This window comes from Plecotus auritus (assembly GCF_963455305.1).
Source record: "Plecotus auritus genome assembly, chromosome: X".
NCBI classification, from domain to species: domain Eukaryota; kingdom Metazoa; phylum Chordata; class Mammalia; order Chiroptera; family Vespertilionidae; genus Plecotus; species Plecotus auritus.
The window spans coordinates 123,701,972-123,724,218 of NC_137784.1; the positions used below are offsets into that span (position 1 = coordinate 123,701,972).

General features: G+C 40.1%; 1 protein-coding gene across 1 annotated transcript; it reads right to left on the minus strand.

The window, feature by feature from the left end:
- Nucleotides 1-18,850: 18,850 nt before the first annotated feature.
- LOC308240266 (protein FAM193A-like) lies at nt 18,851-22,030 on the minus strand (the record flags this gene model as incomplete). Its single annotated transcript, XM_080653152.1, has 1 exon — nt 18,851-22,030. One exon carries the CDS (start codon nt 22,028-22,030, stop codon nt 18,851-18,853), a length of 3,180 nt encoding a protein of 1,059 aa, XP_080509278.1.
- Nucleotides 22,031-22,247: the final 217 nt, after the last annotated feature.

Genomic DNA, 22,247 nt, shown 5'->3' on the forward strand with positions numbered 1-22,247 from the left:
TGTAATAGATATTCAATAAATGTTGTTGAACAAATAAGTGAATGAATAAATGGGCAACAAGCAATTGGAGGAAACATTCCTATTCTAGTAACAAATCCTTTTGGAAAGTTCAATCTCAAATTATTTTACCTACTCAGAAATACCATGTTATCTGCAGATTTATTTGTCAACCTGCTCTGTGTTTTGGAAGTGTCAGTAATTGTGTGAACAGAGGCTCTGAGGATTTCTCAGTGAACCACAAATGAGAAAAGCACAATGATTTCCTCAGTCCTGATACCACCCATTAAAGACTGAATACCAGCCTGAGAACTAGAAGTAGCATTAGTGGTTTGGGTTTAAAAGACAGACCATGGAGCAAAGTAAGTAATGAGGAATTATGACTTTACCTGCCCTCATACAATTAAATCTTGACCTCCAGCTGTATCTAAATAGGAAATAGAAATTTTTTAATTTAGATACTGCTGTGGAGTTCTACTTTTGCCAGATACAATGCATGGGATTAACACCTCTTACAGAAGAAATCATTGCACTAATTAGATCCCAGGAGCCAACACCTACAACAATGAACAGAGAATAGTAGGTGGAGAACCATATGTATGACTAGTTCAGTGCATGACTAAACACTAGCAGTTTAGTATCCATCCTCTGTCCAGCTTCCTCATAGTAAATATCCTAGATCTGAGAATCTGTGGTATGCCACCAAAGTAAAGCCTGGTAAAAGCAAGTAAATGCTTTATGTAAGGGAAAAATTGCATCAAAAACATTATTTTGGCTGACATGGCTCAGTGGTTAGAGAATCGGTCCACACAACGAAGGACTGCAGGTTTGATTCCTGGTCAAGGGCATGGCCTGGATTGCAGGTTCAATCCCTGGGCCCTGGTTGGACACATGAGGGAGGCAACCAATTGATGTGTCTCTCTCACATCTCTCTCTCTCTCTCTCTCTCTCTCTCTCTCTCTCTCTCTCTCTCTCTCTCTTCTCTCTTCCCTCACTCTTTCCAGTCTCTCTGAAAATCAATGGAAAAAATATCCTCTGGAGAGAATTAACAATATTTTGAAGCAGGAATTCACAGTTGGGCAAGGCAAGCTGTGAAAATTCTGCTTCCTTAAAAGGAAGAGGGCTCCAATAAATAAGGAGCTCATAGGATACAAAAGATTCAACTCAGTTCTTTTAAAATTATGCTATTGAGGGGCATACTACTGTAGTTTGCTCAGTTTTGCTGTTATGCTTAGGCTTTACTTTTAATGAATCCATATAATAGTTATTTTCCTTAATGAAGAAGCATTTTAGGAAATGTCTTTGAATTGCCAGAATCACTGTACAACTTTAGACTATTTCTGAAAACAAATAACAAACTGTATTTAGTTTTAAAATATAAAAGATGATGTGGGTATAAGGATTCAAGAACTCTTTCAATTTAAGATGTGTTAAGTTAAAGAAGAGCATCAATAAAAACTATGATCTTCCCCACTCTTGAAAAGAACAATGATTTTAACATATCGGTTAAGGTTTGGCTGGTGACGTGGGCTGTGAAAGAATTCACAACTAAAAGAAGAGATGCAGAGAGGAAGTTTACTTTACTCTCCACAAAGATAAAGGGCCAAGTATTGCTAGTTAATACAGGGAAGGGAACAAAAAAATGGCTTCCATGTTTAAAGAGTGATGGCTGCTGTTGGTAGGTGACAAGAAAGGGAGGAGGATTTGGGGCTGAAGTTGAGCAGATACCAGGGGGTTTGTCTAGAAAAGTTAGTTTGTTTGCTTTACAGGAGACAGGCAGCAGATGTCTTAGGGAGGTGTCTTATCAGTATTTTTCCAAAGCCTATTAAGCATGCTTAGAGCAGAGGTTATGAAGAGTTTGAAGGGGAGGGGATGAAGAGAACTTTCTACTAACTAGAGATTCCTTTGTGCAAATTATCCCTGAGTTCTGAAAACAGCTGGGAGGAGGGGGAATGCAAGAATGTAGCCTTGTAAGTAGCTTATTTTGTCTTGCAGTTTGAACAGAGGGGCTGTTTGAACAGAGGAGCTAACAGACTTGGGGTTTAATTACCAGGTGCTTCTCATAAATTGTGGAAGGCCACAACAAAGAAAAAGAAAGGCCTTTTTCCTGTCCTTATAATACCTACTAATACAGAAAGAACAAACTAAATAGGAAGACAATTTCAAATACAAAATCTGAAAGCAAATGTCAATCTCATTTATATAGAGCTCAGTAGCTACTCTGTTTCTTTTAGGGGCACGATACTAGAGTACTTTAGGCATCCTTTCTTGACTAACAAAAAAGAATATAGCTACATATGAGTAGGCTTTGAAACTAGTTTCCCTTCTGTATCACACAATTTCAAGTTTTCTGAAACTCCAACATGGATTCTTCATTAATATCTTAGCAGTTTGGTAACTATCTACGCATCAGCATATGATTAAAATCTCCAACAAAAAAATGGCACAATGCCTTAGTTATAAACAGTAAAGTAAAATAACCTCTTTCCAAGAAAAAGGAACACTGCAATGCAGTGCTCAAATGTTCTGGAATAAGTTATGCTTGAACCATTGTTTCCTTCATTTGTAAGTAGTCACCTTTCATTTATACATCATAAGAATGAGCAGTGGCAAAAGGGAACAGATTGAATTATAAAGCCATGACTCAACAAAGGAACTCACAAACTACAGACTCAGCTATCCTCTATTTTTCACTCATGTTTAAATGCATTAAGGTCATCAGTTAATTCAAGGGTAGAGAAATGTCAGGTTATTACCCAAGTGTCAAATGCTCACAAATGTGGAAATCACTATAATTTGCTAACAAAATGAGATTTTTAAAAAACTTTCAGAGACAGGTGTACAAACCTGGTGGTCTGTGATAAGACTTACATAGAAAAAGGACTTTGGAGAAAGGCAAGACCCTAGCTCTCCTTTGGACATCTTTTTTCCTTTAATTCTCCTCTTACCTTTCTCAAGTTACTTCAGTAATAATGTAGTAAACATGGCTAGTTGCTAAGTCAATATCCATTATTTTTCTTCCTTAGTAACAGAACCCTAAACTTGTTGGGTGTGTCAATGTGCTTCACTAAATGACTGCATTTTTGAACCTCCCTTGCAGTGAGAACAAGTGAGAGGACTAAGTTTTGGCCAATGTAATGTAAAAGAAAGTGGTGTGTGGGACATTCAGGAAGTCTCCTTAAAGATAACTGACTTCATTGACTAAGCTCCCTTCTTCCTTTTAATGAGTGAAACACAGATGGATGGGCTAGAGCTTCAGCAGCTACCTTAGACCACTTTGGGAGAATGACAAAGAAAAAGGGAAAGATTCCTGGTGCCTTTAGAATGGTAGTTCCAGCCCCAGATGTCTGGTCCTGGAATTATTATTATTTTTTTAATATTATGCACTAAAAGTGAAAATCTGCTTGGACTCTTACTGGTTCTCTTTTGCTTAAAGCATAAACTTTGTCATCCAATGGTTGCTGGTGCCAATTCATTGAGAATAGGAATCCCCAATGTGTGGTGCAGTGAAGAAGGAAACTACTAATATATTCAGTGTAAAATAACTCAATTGTGACAAGAATTGACTATGAACTGTGAAAACAGCAAGACTATGAGGTGGCCCTGGGGTGAGGGGGCCATGGGGCCAGACAGCAAGGGCCCTCTCCAGCTAGATAACACTGTTCTGCTCTTCACAGGTCTGCTTTGTCCAGCACTGGTCTGCTCCATTCTGTGTCAGTCTGCTCTGGCCCACACTGGTCTGCTCTGCTTTGCTTCCATGAGACATCTTCAGTATTTTAGCTCCAGCCAGGGTAACACAATCTTTGGTGGAAAAGAAAAGTGGGCCTAGTCTTGGAATTGTTTTAGATGAAAGAAAAAATAAACTTCCCTCTTGCTTAAGTCAGTAGTAATTTGGATTTTTGTGTGTGTTAGGCAGCTGAATCAAATGCTAATTGATATAAAACACTGATAAGAATTACCCAAAGCTAAAAAAGTGAAGGAGATGTGGGTAAAATAAGATGTAAGGGTATTAAAGAAGTGAAAGGGAACAAAATCTGCTCTATTCACAATATGCCTCTTTAGAATAAAGATTATTTTAGGCTGATTTATTATTATCATTATTATTATTATTATTTTAAAGCAGACATTAGAGAAGCTCTGAAAACCAAGTAAAGTTGGTTACCCTTTGGTCAGAGACATTTGCATTTATGGGAGAAATGTCATTTGTAAGGTTGTCTTCCTCTCTGTACAAGGAAAAGGAAGATGACTAGGTCTGGAGAAACTCTTATCAATGGAGAAGGCATGGACTTAAAACTGCATAACAAACTTGCTTCCTTTGCTGTACTTTGTCAGAAAACCTGGGTCTCCCCTGCTCAATGTCTTTATTTTGCCATTAGTTGGTGATAGTATTTAAGGTGGGAGCTTGGGCTATATGGGAGGAAGTTACTCAGTTTTCCTGAGTCTCTCCTATGTTTACAGGAGATATCCATGTTATTAAACATCTGTGTGTGTTTTTCCCTATTAATCTGTCTTTTATTATAAGGGGTCTCAGCCAAGAACCTAGAAGGTAGAGGTAAAATTATTTTTCCTGCTATACACAGTCTCAGTTTTTCAAATGTATAATGGGGATATGATACTGACTACGGATTGTTATATGAATTAAATAAGCCTTTAGCTTAATGCCTTAGTTTACAATGAATGCTTAGTAAATGCTAAGTGGATGAATAAATAAATTCATGTGTGAGGACTAGCTATCATGGAGAGAACTAAGAGGGTATTTCTGAGGAGTGGCAATCTAGTTTGGGAGAGAGAAAAGCATATGTTGCAAATAAAAGCCAACAATATTACATAGTCCACACCAAGAGCTTCTAGATGGTAAAAACAGACAAACAAACAAACAAACAACAAAAAACACACAAAAAAACTGCAGAATAATTGAGGACTAACCAGATTGGATGATATCTAGGCAGACTGCTTACCTTGTACATATCAGCAGAAAGAGATGAGGATGGAGCACTAGGGGCAAATTAAAGATTCTTCTAGACTAGAGATTTATTGGACAAAGTGTAAATTTTCTCAGGGTTGAAATGCCCAAAGAAATAACTGGATACAAATGTATCCTGTAAGAAGCACAATTTTGGTAACTTATGTCCAAATATTCTACTTTTGATCCTAATTTTTTAGTTGCAAACAAAAAAGAGGGTTCTGTGGAAAGTAACCTCACAGGGTGAGCTGATCATAAATTACTACCTGGGCATTGTCTTGGTGAGTAGTCATACCCCAGATATATAGCTTTTATGTTTACTTATCTCTTTGCTTTAAGAAAGCCCTGTCCATTGTTTCTGTGTATCTAGGTTAATACCTCTTTGAAATGCCTCTTGCAGATCCCTCCTTCTAACAGGTGACCATCCTCAAGAGAACTCATAAGCTCCTTTACTATCCTGTCAAGTAACCCCTGATTTGCTTTTTCCCACCTTCATATAATCTTCCCTTCCCTCCTTAATTTCAAATGCATAAAAAAGGCTGCCAAACTGTTATTCTCAGGAGCAGGTGAGATCTTGCTGTCCTGCACATGTTGTCATTTTGGCCCAAATAAACTCTTATAAAAATTCTCTACAAGTTTGGGACATTTCTTGTGTAGACAAACTGAAGTCAGAGCAAGTCTCTTCAGATAAGGAGCTGAAATAACAGCCTCTTTCTTCGTTAGAAAGTGAAAATGTTGTTTTTGCAGAAGCTTACCTACTCCATTGCAAAGAGGGATTTTGTATCAGCTACTCATCACACCTGGGTCAAGGGCAGTATATTTGAAGATGATTGCTTGGTTTCATTAAAAACAAAAAAGAGTTTGTTGGATCCCAATTCAAGCTTAAGTTAGGAGCCTTCAGGTACAAGTATCAGCAGTGCCTCACTTAGATCTATTTTCCCAGTAAAATAAGGATCCATCTGTTCCAGGCACAAAGAGGCAAAGGGTAGCATGGACTGTGGTGGGTTTGAGGCCAGACAGAATTGGAATCAAGATCTGATTGTATTACAGTGACAAAGTTGTAAAATTATAGCATAAGAAGATTAGAACATCATTTATTTTTACTTCTCTAGTTTACAAATGATGAAACTGAAACCAATAATGGGGAAGAGACCTGGCCAAGGTTATGAAGAAACACTTAAAGGGAGAGTCAAAAATAGAAAGGGTTCATTCCTTTAAACTGATGACCTTTTTACAAATCATGTTCTTTCCTTGAGCCTCAAAATCCTTGTTTATAAATTAAGGATAAAGATACAGGTTCAGCATACCTAATAAGGTTATTTGGATCATCAAATGAGATAATATACATGAAAAATCTAGACTTTGGGCCAAACACTTCCTTATCTCTGGGTCTCAAGTTCAACTACTTTCAAATGAGGAAGTTGTACTAGCTGATTCCTCAGTGATATCTGTTGTTTCTATGTGTTTTGTGAAGTGTAAAATGGTATTCTGATGTATTCTACTAGTATTCCCATATTTCCATTGAACTGTACTTCTTGATTCATTTTATTTTGCCAACAGTAAACAAAGTTTTTGAGGTCAAATAGAAACAAAACGTTTCTATCCCAAGGGCATGCCATATTATGCATACCATTAAAGACTATAATTAAATGAACACATGCAAAAAAATTCTGCTACATGATAAAAAAAAAAAAAAAAAACTACAGTCAAGAAGTAGTACTCCTTTCAATCATTGTTTGTACCATTTTCTTACACTTCTAATTTTGGTTCAAATATACTTGTTTCTATTTAAATTGCACTATTTCTCAGGAAATTCTATTACAAAAAATATTCATTTACTCCCTAAGCAATAGTTGATTTAACACTCTATTTGTGAAGGTTAAAACATACAAAAGAAATAGAGATTCACATAACTGTGGTTATTTCCTACCCAGGTGCAAGACTTTAGTGGTGTGGGGAAGCACAGAGGAAAATAGGAGGAGATTCTTTTCCAATAGACATATGTTGTATCTATTTTCAAATATAAAGAAGGAGTTGAGATGGGAGTATTTTTGAGGGTCAGAAGAGAGAAAACTCAGAATTGTAACCAATACCCCTGATGAGTACTTTTAACAGTTTTTAGAAAAGCAATTTAGAGGCATGTATACAATATTCAATTGTCCATATCTTGAAAGGAAGAATCTGCTGTTACCATTCATCTATACATTCAATTGTCCAGCCATTCAACAAGTAATGTTGAGTGCATACCAGGCACCATTCTAGGCTTTGGGGGTAAACAGTGAAAAAAAAAAAAAAGACAAAAATTCCTGCACTCATGGCTTACTTTGCAAGGGGTGGGGGAGGCGTAATTAGACAAAAAACAAATAAATAAGAAAAGTATATAATAAGTTAATTGGTGAAAAAATTACGGAAATAAATGAAGTAAGGAAAGGAGGGAAAGAAGATAAGGAAGACTGGTGGTAGGGTTAAGAATTGTAATATCTGCAAAGATCTGCAGACCGGGGAGTTATTCATGAAGATACCCAAGGCAAGAGTGCCTGGGCAGAGGTATCAGCAATTGCAAAAGCCCTGAGGCAGGGGCTTGCATGGGGTGTTCAAAGAAGCCAGAATGACTGGAGTGAGGTAGATGAAAAGCAGTAGGGGATGAGACCACAGATGTTAAGGAATGGAGGAAATTTCTTGGGAGCATATAGCCCACCAAACAAATGTTGACTTTTACTCAGAATGAGATGAGAATCCATCAAAGCTTTCTGAGCACAGAAAAATATGGTTTTTAGGATCAAGGTGACTGTTCTTCTCAGAACAAACAAGAACAAGGATGGAAACAGGGTGGCTGTAGAGGTTATCCAGGTGAGAAGTGATAGTGACTCAGATCAGTATGGTAGGATAGTAGCAATAAGGTTATGAGAAGTGGTCAAATTATGGCTACATTTTAAATATGAATCAAATAAAAATTATTTCAGTCATACTATGTAAAACACTAACATTACAATCATCCTTCATATTCAGGCTAAAGAAATTGCAAACCTCAGAGTGCCATTTTATATTTTCCAGGGTACCAGGAGTAGTAAACCTGATTACATGGCTTTTAGCCAAAGGAAGCCACTTACTCTTAAATCTTAGAAAAAGAATTTGTGAAAAAATATCTATTCTAAAAATATCTTAATGTACCTAAAACATTTTTTTAAAATCCTCACCCAAGGACATGTTTTTGTTGGTTTTATTTTATTTATTTTATTTTATTATTTTTTTTGTTAATCCTCACCTGAGAATACTTTTATCCATTGATTTTTATTTTTTTAAATATATTTTATTGATCTTTACAGAGAGGAAGGGAGAGGGATAGAGAGTTAGAAACATCAGTGAGAGAGAATCATTGATTGGATGCCTCCTGCACACCCCCTACTGGGGATGTGCCCACAACCAAGGTACATGCCTTTGACCAGAATTGAACCTGGGACCCTTCAATCGGCAGGCTGACGCTCTATCCACTGAGCCAAACCTGTTAGGGCTTTTCCATTGATTTTTAGAGAGAGTGGAAGGGAGGGAAGGAAGGAGAACGAGAGCAAGACAGATTGGTGAGAGAGAGACACATTGGTTGCCTCCCACATGTGCCTAGGCCAGGCCAGGGAGGGAACCCACAATCGAGGAACATGCTCTTGACCAGAATGGAACCCGTGACCCTTCAGTGCACAGGCTAACACTCTAACCACTCAGAAACATGGGCCAGGGCTGTTTTGATTGACTTTAGAGAGAGAGGAAGAGGGAGAGAGAGAGAAACATTGATGTGAGAGAGAAAACATCCATCGGTTGCCTTCCATACCTGCCCTGACCAGGAATTGAACCCACAACCTAGGTATGTGCCCTGACTGAGAATCGAAACTGCAACCCTTTGGTGCATGGGAAGACATTCCAAGCAGCTGAGCCACCCAGACAGGGCAGTACCTAAAACTTCTTAAGAGGAGTTATACCCCTGGTATGTTTTTTCCTTTAACATTATTAGTTCAAGTTTATACTTTTATTGGCCTGGTATTGAAATATGTGCCCTGGGATGGCACAGGGTAACTGAAGGGAAAACAACTGTGAGGGGCTTAAAAATTAAAGATTGCAAGAACATAAAGTAAATAATAAAACATGTGTGGCCACACTGACTGATGTGCAGATCTTACTTTCCAGCTAAAATCAGATGCATTGCTAAAAAGTCACAGGTGTACACACCATGTTAAAATGAGAGAATACCAAGTGAAGAGATTTATATCCAATACAATTTCATTCATTTGAGAGGCTGGGCACCACTTAAATATAGTTTGGAAATACTGGAGGATTTAAGAAAGGGAATATCAATAACTCCAAAATCTAACTAGGGAAGTAGGGATAGGATAGATTAACAAGGGTCATGGGAAAACTTCTGCTAACCAGGTTTTGTTCTTTGTTCCTTTATGAGGTTTGAAGATTCTAATGTAACTGAGCTCCATATTTAAATAAAAATAGCTATCAGTATTATTGTTGACATGAATGGCAATTTTACATATACAAATTATTCCTCCCCAAAAATATTTTCATTGATTTTTGCTATGCACAGAGACACCTGGCCCAGGGGCTCACTGGTAGCTGAAATTTCATTATTTTTTCACTTCTTCCAAGTCCTGAGTCCAGTTATAGGAATGAAGGGCATCTATAATTCTCCTATAAGCTTCTTTTCATTCTTCATTGTGCTCTGTTCTTTCAATCTGGAACACCATACTCTTCAATTCTATGAATTTATTTACTTTAGAAATTCCCTTTTTTTTCTTCTTTCTTTCTGAAATTCCTAAATTTATTCCAGAAATTTCTAAAAATTATTTATTAATCTCCAAATATCCCCTTTTTATGGAGGGTATGTCTTCTCTTATCTCTGAATATATTAAGGGTCGTTTTATATTAAGTGAATGTTTTCTAGTGTAACATTTTAATTCCTTAAATGATTTTTTTCACAATATGTTTACTGTTTTCTTAGCCTTAGGGCTTACTATAAACATTTTAACACTTCAGAATCTACTTAAATTTATGGTGACTTAATTCTAGTGAAAAGTGGTATAACTCTATAGCTCCATTCTCTATATAATTATATAGCTCTATTCTCTTCTCCCCTTTTTGTACTATTAATGATAGCTATTAATAGATCTACATGTATACAATACTAAGAATGCATTATTTTAATTATCTATATATATCTATATATATCTATCTATATCTATCTATATCTATCTATCTATATCTATATCTATATCTATATCTATATCTATATCTATCTATCTATCTATCTATCTATCTATCTATCTATCTATCTATATATGAAAGCCTAAGCGCCCATCGCAACTGAACGGATGATCGAACAGGCTGCATGGGGTGACCAGGCCGGCAGGGGGGTTGGTGAGGGGTGACCAAATGATCGAACAGCAGGCTGCATGGGGCAACCAGGCCCACAAGGAGGGGCAGTTGGGGGCAACCAGGCTGGCGGGGGGGCAATGAGGGGCAACCAGGCCAGCATATGGGGGCAGTGAGGGGTGACCAGGCAGGCAGGGGGGCATTTGGGGGCAACCAGGCCAGCAGGGGTGCAGTAGGGATGACCAGGCTAGTGAGGGGCCAGTTAGGGACAATCAGGCAGGCAGGCAGGTGAGCAGTTAGGAGCCAGTGGTCCTGGATTGTGATAGGGATGTCCAACTGCTGGTTTAGGACATCCCCCGAGGGGTCCTGGATTGGAGAGGGTGCAGGCTGGGCTGAGGGGACCCCCCCCCATGCATGAATTTCATGCACCAGGCTTCTAGTTACTTTATAAAATTTTATGTAGCATAAAGAAACTGAGAGAAGAAAAGAGTAAGAATATATTTATAGAGTACATTATATTAATCTTATTTACCATTTTTTGTTCTTTTCATTTATTCCTGTGGATCTGAGTTCTCATTTGGTCTCAATTTCTTACTCAAATACAACTTTGCATTTACTACCTCCTTTGTGCTATTGTTGTCAAATATATTACTTTTATATATGTTATAGGTCCAACAATACAGTCAAATACATATTATTTATAGAACTTTAAAAATCGTTTAACAGAATGAAAACAAATATGTATTTATATTGTTTTTTTTATAAGTATACAATTGCCTTCACAAGTTCTCTTTGATATTTTGTGTGGATTCAAATTTTTGTTTGGTGTCACTTGCTTTCAGCCTGAAAAAATTTTGTATTTTTTGTAAGGCAATCTGCTAGCAAGAAATTATCTCAGTTTTTATTTATTTGGAAATGTTATTTCCCCCTTCATTTTTGAAAGATCATTGTTTTGGATCTAAGGTACTTGGTTGAATGTATCTCTTGGCTTCTGTCTGCTATACCACGGGTCCCATAGAACAATAACAATCCACTCAGCTCTATATTGTTCTCAGAGGTGTCTAGGCATCTAGAGTATGCCAGGTCCCATCGGCACTTCAAGACAGGTGAGTCAGAAACCAAAAGCCCCCAGAAAAGCTGGCATATTGGTTGCAAATTCGACTCTTCTCTTTCCCCTTGAAAGAGAGGCTGCTAAGCTATATGGGCTCTATCAGTCATACCATAGGTCCTTTGGAGCAGCAGTACACTGCACAGGGGCCTCCAGACATCTAGAGTATGCCATATCACATCAGCACTCTGAAACAGGCAATACAGAAGCCAGTCCATCAGGCAGTCCCCATGAAAAGTCAGAAAGTTGGACTAAGATCCAATCTTGCCTTTCCTCCCCAAGGAGAACCAGGAGTTGGGAGTTTCATCCCAATTATGTAGCACTGTGCCGGGTTGGGGACTATTGAGAGGGAGTGTCAGGAGTTTTCCTACTGGCTTTGATGGCGCTGGTTTTGTATTTGCCTTGGGTATAAGAACCACTTAAATGGTTCCTAGATTTCTCACAAAGGAAATTGGTTCACACATTGTTGCTAAATTAGTGTCTCCACAGAGGGTCTGGGACTTCCCATTCTGCCATCTTGCTGTCCTTCTACCAGGATCTCTCTGGCTTCTGTGCTGAAAATAGTTGATGGAAGGAAGAAGCAAGAGACCATATAATAATTCAAATGTGAGATGATGGTGATTTGGACCAACAGGGTAGCACCAGAGGGTGTGAAAAATGGTGGGCTCTAGGTATATTTTGGAGACAGAATCCAGTGTTTGCTGGTGGATTGGAAGCAGGAATTACAATGATATGACAATGGTGACTCAAGGATTTTTTCCCTAGCACGTAGTGGATATAATTTTTTTTTTATTGAAATAGTGATTTCAAATGGAACACATTGGGTGAGTGGGGAGGGGAAAGATTAGATTTTGCTTTGGAAATGCTAATTTATATTTGTCTATAATGCAACAATTAGATAAGTCAAACAGGCACTTAGATATGTATGAGTCAGGAGTTCAGGGGAGGACTGCTTGGGTTTTTACTTTTTGAAAAAACATGAGAAAGGAAACATTATGATGGTAAGTAATTTTGCCTGTTCCTTTAATTTTGTTTTGTTCACTTCCTAAATCCATCATTGGCTCATATAAGAACTATAAATATTTATTAAGTAGAATTTTAATAGCTTCTGTAAGGTAGTATAGATTTAAAAACATGTGGTCAACCCACCATGTTGAATCAGAAGTTCATAGTGACAAATCTTTATCCTTAAATTGTATATTTGGCCTTAACCGGTTTGGCTCAGTGGCTAGAGCGTCGGCCTGTGGACTGAAGGGTCCCAGGTTCAATTCGGGTCAAGGGCATGTACGGTGGTTGCAGGCACATCCCCAGTAGGAGGTGTGCAGGAGGCTGCTGATCAATGTGTCTCTCTCATCGATGTTTCTAACTCTCTATCCTTCTCCATTCCTCTTTGTAAAAAATCAATAAAATATATTAAAATAAATAAATAATAAATTGTATATTTGGCTTCCTAGAAGCAAAATAGATATTTGAACCAGATATGGTAAAAAGGGGGTGACTATATGATTTTAGGGTAAACTTGTTATTCAGTTATAAAGACAGTGATGAATTTCATCATTTGAAACCTAGCTTTGAAAGCAGCTAGAAATGTCACTCCAAATCCTTTATAATAAAAGCCTAATATGCAAATCGACCAAACAGCGGAACGACAGGTCAGCGGGGGGCGGGGCTGGTAAGCAGGCAGTGCCAGGCCAGCCAAGGTGGGTGCCAGCGGGCCGAGGGAGGGGATGGTGATTGGGGGGTGGTGACAACCAGTGGCAGCGGAGGGGTGACATGGGGGCAGGTCCGGCCGCTCGCTGGCCTGTAGCATCCCCCAATTGGCCCACCGGTCACCTCCTGCAGAGGGAGGACACTGGTGGCAGCTGCAGGATGATGGAAGGTGGGGCTGAAGCTTCCCCCTGGTGGTCAGTGTCCTCCCACAGGGAAAGTGCTGCTCAGCCACAAGCTGGGCTGATGGCTGGCGAGCGCAGCGGTGGTGGCAGGAGCCTCTCCCCACCTCTGCAGCAGTGCTAAGGATGTCCAACTGCAGGGAGCGGGCCTAAGCCATCAGTCAGACATCCCCTGAAGGCTCCTGGACTGTGAGAGGGCACAGGCTGGGCTGAGGGAGCCCCGAGTGCACGAATTTTCATGCACTGGGACTCTAGTGTGTTTAATAAAATGACAGCATTGTGGATGAAAAAAGGCCACATGCTAACCTGACTAGCTCAGAGAAGGCCTGTTTGACAGTTTTGCAAGTGCAAAGACCTAAAGTAACAACAAAGGATGGTCTGGAGTTAAAACTCTAACTAAAAGCAGTTTATGGTGGGTAATCACATCCTAGGCCAGTATCTTCCCTGACAAAGGTGAATCTTTACCTTAACTGAGCCTATGGTCTTTTTGCATTTACAATAACATATCATTGGAATGTCAAAGTAATTTCCCTTTTTCTGGACCCCTCAAAGCACAGGCACCACTCTGCAGAGACCACAAATCCCCTCATTATTATTGAGTTAAATGTTGACGGTTAACTTTCCTGCACTCATCTAAGTAAAAGAAGTGTGTGTCTATCATTTTACTTTTTATCCAATCCCAGAGGTTTCCCCAGCTTTGCTTTCTCCCACCTCCCTAACCTATCACCAATGGATTTCATGTAACCCATTTACATCTCCTCCTTTGATTGTAATGCATAAAACAAGGTGAAAAACTGCCATTCTCTGGAGCATTATCCCAAATACGTTGAGATTCTGCTCCCCAGCAATTGTCGACAATTTGGCTCAAATAAACTCACAAAAATTCTTTACAGGTTTGAATGTTTTTACGTTAATAGCATCCTTAGTATAGTTACAAGGTATCAAAGGTTATCAGTTTTAGCCCAGCCGGTGTTGCTCAGTGGTTGAGCAGCGACCTATGAACCAGGAGGTCACAGTTTGTGTTGTGGGCTCAGTCCCCAGTGTGGGGCGTATAGGAGGCAGTTTATCAAAGTTTATCTCTCTCATCATTGATATTTCTGTCTCTCTCTCCCTCTCCCTTCCTCTCTGAAATCAGTAAAAAATTTATCAGTTTTAAAAAGCTCATGAAACATGAGTATTAGTAAGGTACTTTTGAATAAGACTGCTTATTTAGAAACTATTCATTATATTGTTTGTAATTATTTTAAATACTTAGAATAGTATTTAAAGAGTGTGATATATATATATATATATATATATATATATACACACACATATGTGTGTGTGTGTATATATGTGTGTGTGTATATATATATACACACACATATATGTATATATATACACACACATATATGTAAATATACACACACACAAACATGCTTGTGTGTATAATTATTTAATCAATTAGGTATCTCCTCCATTAGGTAATTTGTTAGTTTGAATCTAGTTAGTTAAATTAGTTAACAATTGAAGCTTTAAAGCAATCCAGGGCTGGGTTTTTATATTGAAAACACTAAGATCAGAAGCTCACACTCCAGTGCCCATCTACAATCCTTCAACATGTTTCATGTCAGATCTGTAATAGAGTGTGTACTAATCAGCACAACAAATTTAAGACATGAGTTTAAAACTGGAAATAAATAACATTCCAACTACATGAATTGCCTGGAAATAATTTACAGGCCTGGCTGCCTTGCATAAATAAAATAAAAGAAAAAAGTAGGACCAGTAATTTACATTTTTTTGCAGTGGCTCCCTCCACTGAGAATTCGATCCTATTTTCATGGGATTCTACTGCCTGATACTACTAAAAGCATAGCCGAGTTCTACACTAGATTTTGCCACATCTGGTTTAAAACATCTGATGTGAATGAACCTCTCCTGTAAGATGCTTGTGGAATGTCCAAAGAAATAGCATAGCTTACAGATAGGCTGAATGACTGGAGAATTTACTGCTAAAAATGTATATGTGGTAAAATGCAGACTAAATTTTGCTTGTATTGTAACATACCACTCTGCAGTAAGGTTGTGGGAGAGGATACCTATGAACCTCACTTGGCAAAAGAACATACCAGTTGTGGAAAAAACAATTTGGTTTATGTCTATTTGCAACTCTACATTTTCTGTAATTTTTTGGCACTTACTCCCCATCTTATGTTATAGGTTTCTAAAAATTTAATTCTTATCTGCACTAGACTGTGAAGTCCTTGGTGGCAGGGGCAGTGTTTAATTTGTTCACTTTTATGCTCTTCTAGCCTTAGTCCCATGCCTTGAACATAATAAGTACCTAGTGAATACTGATTGAGCAAAGTGAACTTGTGAGACTATGACCTAAGCTCAACTGAATTTGACCCCTCACCCTGAATCTAAGTAAATGCATAACCATGATTGAAAGCTGTATAAACTGTTCAAAAAAAAATAAGCACCTTTCTCTTTAAATGGTCATTCCTTTTTATTTTTAAGATCTTTGTTACATTAATAAAAAACAAAAACTCAATTTTAAATAGTACCAATTTGCATCTAAATAATTAAAGAAGAATCCTAAAGGAAAAGATTTAATTGGCATGATAGGTGTTTTAAAGTCTTATGAGGTAATTTATTCATAAGTGGTACAAATTTACGATTTTCACCAGTTTTAAAACTAATCTTCTACATTTTCTATTAGCTTCATTAGACCCAGTGTTATTTCTTTCTGAATGTTCAAAACATGAACAAGACACTTGTCAAACTTTGCCTCAAACCTTATATATTTTATTACATCATCCTAAATACACATTTTGTTTGGATATAAATTTATTTTCTAAAAATAAAAACAAAAAGATAAAATTTTCACTAAACAGAAAAATAGTCCTTCTAAACAGTAGACTATCTCTAAAAGGATATAGGTATAACAGATAACTGTGACACTCTTTTTGGTAGAAGGAATCTCAAATTAAGAATAATAGAGGAACACATATTTATGGAAGGCTTTTTTATTTGCGTTTGCAAATCAACTTTAGACAAAACTTTTTTTGTTGTTACCTTACTGCTGAAGAAAGGAAACAATACTATGCAGTACCTTAACAGATAATTTTGTGTTTGAAATTTAAAATCAGTAACTCCAAATTTTATATGCTGTATGACTTATTTTAAGCAGTATTTTCATCCCTTCTAAAGAAAACATATATAGGTAATTTTTTCTGCATTTTTGTTTTATAACACACTCAGAACAAACAAAATTTGACTGGTTTAACAAAGCCAAAAAAAATGAATCTTATCCATAGGTCTTATTAAGGATATTTTTGTGAGCAGTGACTTGAAACCACCCACACATGAAAAACAGAGTACAGAGCTGGTCTAAAACTTTTATATTACTCAAATATACCATGAGTTGACTGTGAAAAAGGTAACCTGGCTAATGCTATTTAAGCTCTGTAGGATGCTTACTGAGAAAAGAACAGTTCTGAAATACAAAATCACTTTTAAATGAGAAGTTTTAGCAGTACTTTTTTTTAAAGCTCTTATCTACAAATATTTATTGTAACAATTGAATAGAACTACAGGAAGCCCTTGGCACTGACAGAGAATATTGATTCTCTGTTAGGTTACAAAAATTTATTCATAGCAAAATTGAATGCTCTTTACATAAAAATATTAGACTACTTAAAAAACTAAAAATTCTGGTAATAGCTAACAGAATTAGAAAAGTAAAATTAAACATTAGATATTGCCTATTCTAGAACACTGGACTATAACAGCACCTCCACTGCTCTAAAAAAATATTTAAGTCTCTCATGCAACAGGAAAACAAGAAAACAAGATATTCTGTAGCAACTGTTCCACTCAGAGGAGAACTTCTCCCAGTTAAAACAAACAAACAAACAGGCCTTGGATGCTGTGGCTCAGTCAATTGGGAGTGGTCTGGTGCACCAAAAGGTTGCTGGTTTGATTCCCTGTCAGGGCACATGCCCGGGTTTCAGGCTTGATCCCTGGCAGTGGGCAACCAATCGATGTTACACTCTCACATATATGTTTCTGGGTCTCCTTCTCCCTTCCTTTCTCTCTAAAAAATTAATAAACTATGCTTAAACAAACAAAAAACTCCACCACCAAAAAAAATAAAATAAAATACCAAAAACAAATAAGCACCTAGTCAAAATCCAAATAGGCATTTTTAGGTGTCATTAACAACAATAAAAAGATATCCAGATGAAATATTATACTTGCTGTTCAGTCTTAATAGCCTCTTGATAAAGGCATGCTTCCTTTCATTTTAATACATTTCTGCACATGTATATATTTTATAAATCAGGAAACAGCCAAAACACAAGATAATTCTTAGCATGAATATACATAGTTAACCATATATTATGCATTCCCCTTTAAAAAAACTGATGCCCCCAACATTTACATGTATCATTTCATAAAGAACAACACAATATCCAATATCTATATAGTCACTTAATGTTCTGGAATACTGAGATTGAGAACTCAAGTTTCTTTTGAAAATAGCTTAAAATCAAGGCTCAGTGGTTTAGCATGGAACCATGAACCACGAGGTTACCAGTTCAATACCCTGTCAGGGCACATGTTCAAGTTTTGGGCTCGATCCCCAGTAGGGGGCCTGCAGAAGGTATTTCTTTCTTTTTGATGTTTCTGCCTCTCTATCCCTCTCCTCTTCCTTACTCTCTAAAATCAATACAAACATGTTTTTAAAAATCAAGTGTTGTTTTATGTTTTTGGGATTTTTTTGCTGAACATCAAACTTTATTATTCTAGGAAACTAAGATTTAGATTAAATAATGACATAAATTCCAACTCTAATTTAAATTACTTAACTATTCAAGCCCATAAAAGTAGACTAGTTGTCTATTTGCAATTAGGTTTTAGATAGTTGGTATAAAACTATATGTAAACTCACTATTCAGACTATAACTACAGAACCTGGTCCTATCCTATTTCTAACAAGACCTAGAACCAAACTTTAAACCTTGGATACACCACTTAACAAGTAACATTGGTGTTAATACAGCCCTATACTTGCTAACAGACTTGATGGTGTGAGTACTGCGTGGGTTTTGTTTTTGAACGTTCTCATTCTACAGGCTACCTATAAGTCAGGGGCTCAGACACAGGGGCTCAGTGCAACAAATACACTCTTAATAGTATATTGTGGATAATAGAGAATACCGGCCCCACCTGCTCACCTCGGGTGGGTTGGGAGCTGAGTGATGGAGATGCTGGGCAGGGATATGTGGCATGACAGGGCAAGATGCAGAGGTGACAGAGGCATTTGAATGATGCAAAGTCTCTGGCCAAGGCCCAGGCTTTCAAGGCTGAGGTGCTAGAAGAAGTGGTGGCATAGAGCTATGATCAAAGTCTCACATACTACATGCTAACAACATGGGTTGGGTAACAAGTTCTCAGTATGGATATCCCAAGTCTGGTGGCTCACCCGGCAGCCCTGGGGCCAGGCCAATGTACCACATGTCCTTCTCCAGGTGGTCCTCATTCAGTGGGCAGAAAAGGTGGTTTTTTCAAACTAAAATTGGACCAGTCTATGGACAGTCTTTGTCGGGTTTGTTTGGTGGAATCCAAGCAGAATCTTTTGAAATACTCCACTTCCCTCTCTGTCTCATCCATCTCCACATTGTCTAGGTCGATGTCTTTAGGCATAAAGACATCTTCGAGTGAGCTGTCATCTCCATCTCCCTTTTTCTTCCTGTTTTTCTTGCTCTTGCCCTTGGGCTGAGGGGTGTCTGCCAATACCAGCTTGCTGTGGTGCACCTGCTTAGTAGGGCAGGTGGGCTCAGTGGGGCCTGAGCTTGCCTTTCCTGATTTGACCTGGTCCAGCTGTTTCTTGTTACTGTTTCTATTGACTTTTCTCTCCTTTCTCTGCTGCTCTGACATCGAAGTAAGATCAAGCACTTTAGCCTTTGCTTCAGTCTGGGTCTGGGGTCTGGGTTGGACCTCTGAGGCTCTGGAGAACTCCGCAGGCCTCCTCCTTGGCTCGCTGCTGGCCTTCCATGCCTGTTTTGGCTTTTGTTTGCCAGTCCCCTCCTTGTGGTGATGTGTTGTGTCCAGGAGAAAAGAGAAGGGCTCCTGCTGCTTCCCACTGACCTCCTTTGTCAGGACGAACTTGGAATCCCCATGAGCCCCTGACCCTGTGTGGGCTGCGTGTCTGGAAGGTGAGTGAAAAGAGGTTTTTGGTTCTTCAGTTTGCTCTAGGGAACCACTGTGTAAGTGTGCAGAGACAGACACATACTTTGTTGCTGCCCTGACATTTCCACCAGGCATGTCCAACTTGGGAAAGTCTTTTCTTGGTTTCTCCTTCTTTTTCACAACTTGGAGCTTCTGAAGCTGCTGAAACTCCTCTGGGAGCCGCTCCTTCATCTCCTCCTGTTGTTTCTGCTCCTGTTGCCTCTGCTCCTCTTGGAGGTGCTCTTGTTCCCGGGCCTTGGCCTCTGCTTCAAGGCGAGACTTCTCCTCCAGCTTTTTCTGTTTATGTCTTGCCCGCTTGGCTGCCCGTGTGCTGCTCACAGGCTTGGTATCTGAACTGTTTATGAACTGCAGCAAGTCCTCCACTGTGCGATGATCCACCACAGTTTCCTGTTCTGAGAGCTGATCTGTTTTCTTCGATTGCTCTTCTTTTCTCTTTGCCAGCCGGAAACGAAGCTTTTCCCTCATGCCTTCATAATTTCTACCTCTTGGTGCAGCTGAAGACCAGTTGTGCCTGAAGAATTCACAGCAGTAGTCACAATACTTGCCCTCCTTCTGGCCAGCATAGGTGCAGGTGCAGGCGCAGCTGCTGGTGCTGGTGTTGGAGCTGTGCTCAGAGCAGCTGTCTTTGTCTGCACTCTTTTCCCTGCCTTCCTGCTGTGGGTCATAGCCACCTTTCTTGCTACCCTGCCCTTCGTAGCGGGGGCTGTAACAGGCTGGCACAGTTAGGATCGAGCTGCTGAGGAAGAGGCCGGCAGGGTCCCCCCGGGCATCAGACCTCTTGTTCACTACCTCAGTATTGTTGTTATCCAATGGATAAATATCAGCAAATTTAGCTGACAATGAAGCCACATCATCATCACTGCAAAAAGGTGGTGTAGATACATTGTCTGTGTGGATGAGTCTGGGATGCTGCTGGATTGGAATGGGAGAGCTGGAACCTGACCCCAAGCTTGCTAATGACATGCTGGGCAGGTGACTCTCAGAGAGACGGTCAGGAGCAGAAGAACCCATTTGGTGTGGTGGCGGGCGGACGTGGGTGTTGCTGGGGGTGGGAGGGCCCATGATGCTACTAATAAGGATGTGTGAGTGGCTGGAGTCATAGCGGCGATCAGGTGATGACAGCACATGCCTCATGGCATCGCTCAAGTTCTCACCAGCGCCCGCTCTCCTACGGGTTAACTGCTTTTCATGGAATTGCCTTTGTTTAAAATGCTTGAAGTCTTTTGCTAGCTTGGCTTTCATTCTCACCTTCTCCTTGATGTAAACACTGACCCTCTTCTGGCACTCCAACCACTCCTTGGCAACACTGTGCAGCTCCTCCTCCAAGTGCTGGTACTGTTGCAGCAAGGTGATGTATAAGTCCCTGCTGCAGGTGTCTTGCATTTTAGTTCCCAGCCTGATTTGTGACATCAGTGCTGGCAAGTTGCTCTGGAGAAGGGGCTCTGAAAAAACCAGATTTTCAAACAGGTGCTTATTATGCAGTTCCCATGTCACCTGGAACACATTCAAGTGTTTATTTTCTAGAGTGACGAGGAAGGTGCTGATGGTGCGTGCTGCCTGGCAGAAGGTGCCATACTCCTTGAGGAGCAGGGAGATGAACCGGTAGGCCTGTAGAGGACTCTGCAGGCAGGAAGGCGCTCTGGATGTGGCTGACAGCCGTTGCAGGAGGCTGATCTTCATCTCCAGCAGGTAATCTCGTGCTTGTTGATCCAACCGCTGGTATAGCTGGGAGGGGTCTGACTTACAGAGTCTATCCACAAGCTCCTTCATCCACTCCTTGTCGGGCACCACTGTGGTCCCTGCCTGGCGGTATATGCAGCGAACAAGGTAGCGCACTTCAGCCCAGTAGTTCTGCAGCTGCTGCGACTCGGGGTCTGTCTCTGGGGAGATTTCTCTGGGCTCCTTGCAGACCTCAAGGGAACGTGGGGTCTCTAAGGGTCGGGGCAACCTCCCGCCGCCTGCCTCTTCTGGGGACTCACTAAGAGGGCCTTGGACAGGGACGTCTTGGCCCGGTGCTGACTGGTCCAAGCCGCCATAAGTCCTCAACTTCTCTAAGGTCCACTGGCAGTGTAGACACACCCACAGAGTCTGGTATGGCACACCGCTACCCACGGGAGCCACAAAAAGGCCCAATTTTCTCGCAGCCTCAATCCCACTCTCTAGGGAAGAAGAATCTTTTCGCTCGATTCTGCACAGAACACAGTAATCAACAGTGGGGGAGAGTGGAGTTCTTTGAGTCTCCCCAAAGTTTAAAGAAGTCTCCAAGTAGCCTCCGGAAGCTGTTCTGCCCACACACTCGCTCGCGCTGAGTGATCTGTTTGCCGCCATTGTGGCGCCCGGGACCCCAATGTCAGTGGCCTGGGAGCTGCCCAGCATGGCACTGCTTACGGCCCTGTGGTCCCCGCTTCCACCGCCCCGCTTGTTCTTACGGCGCTTGGCCCCTCGTTTGGCACTGGCCCGGCTCATGGCTAGAGGGCAGTTGGCGGCCGGAGCAGCAGTGGGCACAGGGCGCGGGCAGTGGCTAAGGGCAGGGAGGTTGAGGGTGCCGCGGTGGCTAAGGGCAGGGAGGTTGAGGGTGCCGTAGGTCGCTCTGCTTAGCCTGGCCAAGGGCTAGGGCACTGTACGTGGGTACCTTGTCACCTTGTGAGGGCGGGGAAGACCTGGTTGATGGGAGCTGCTGGGA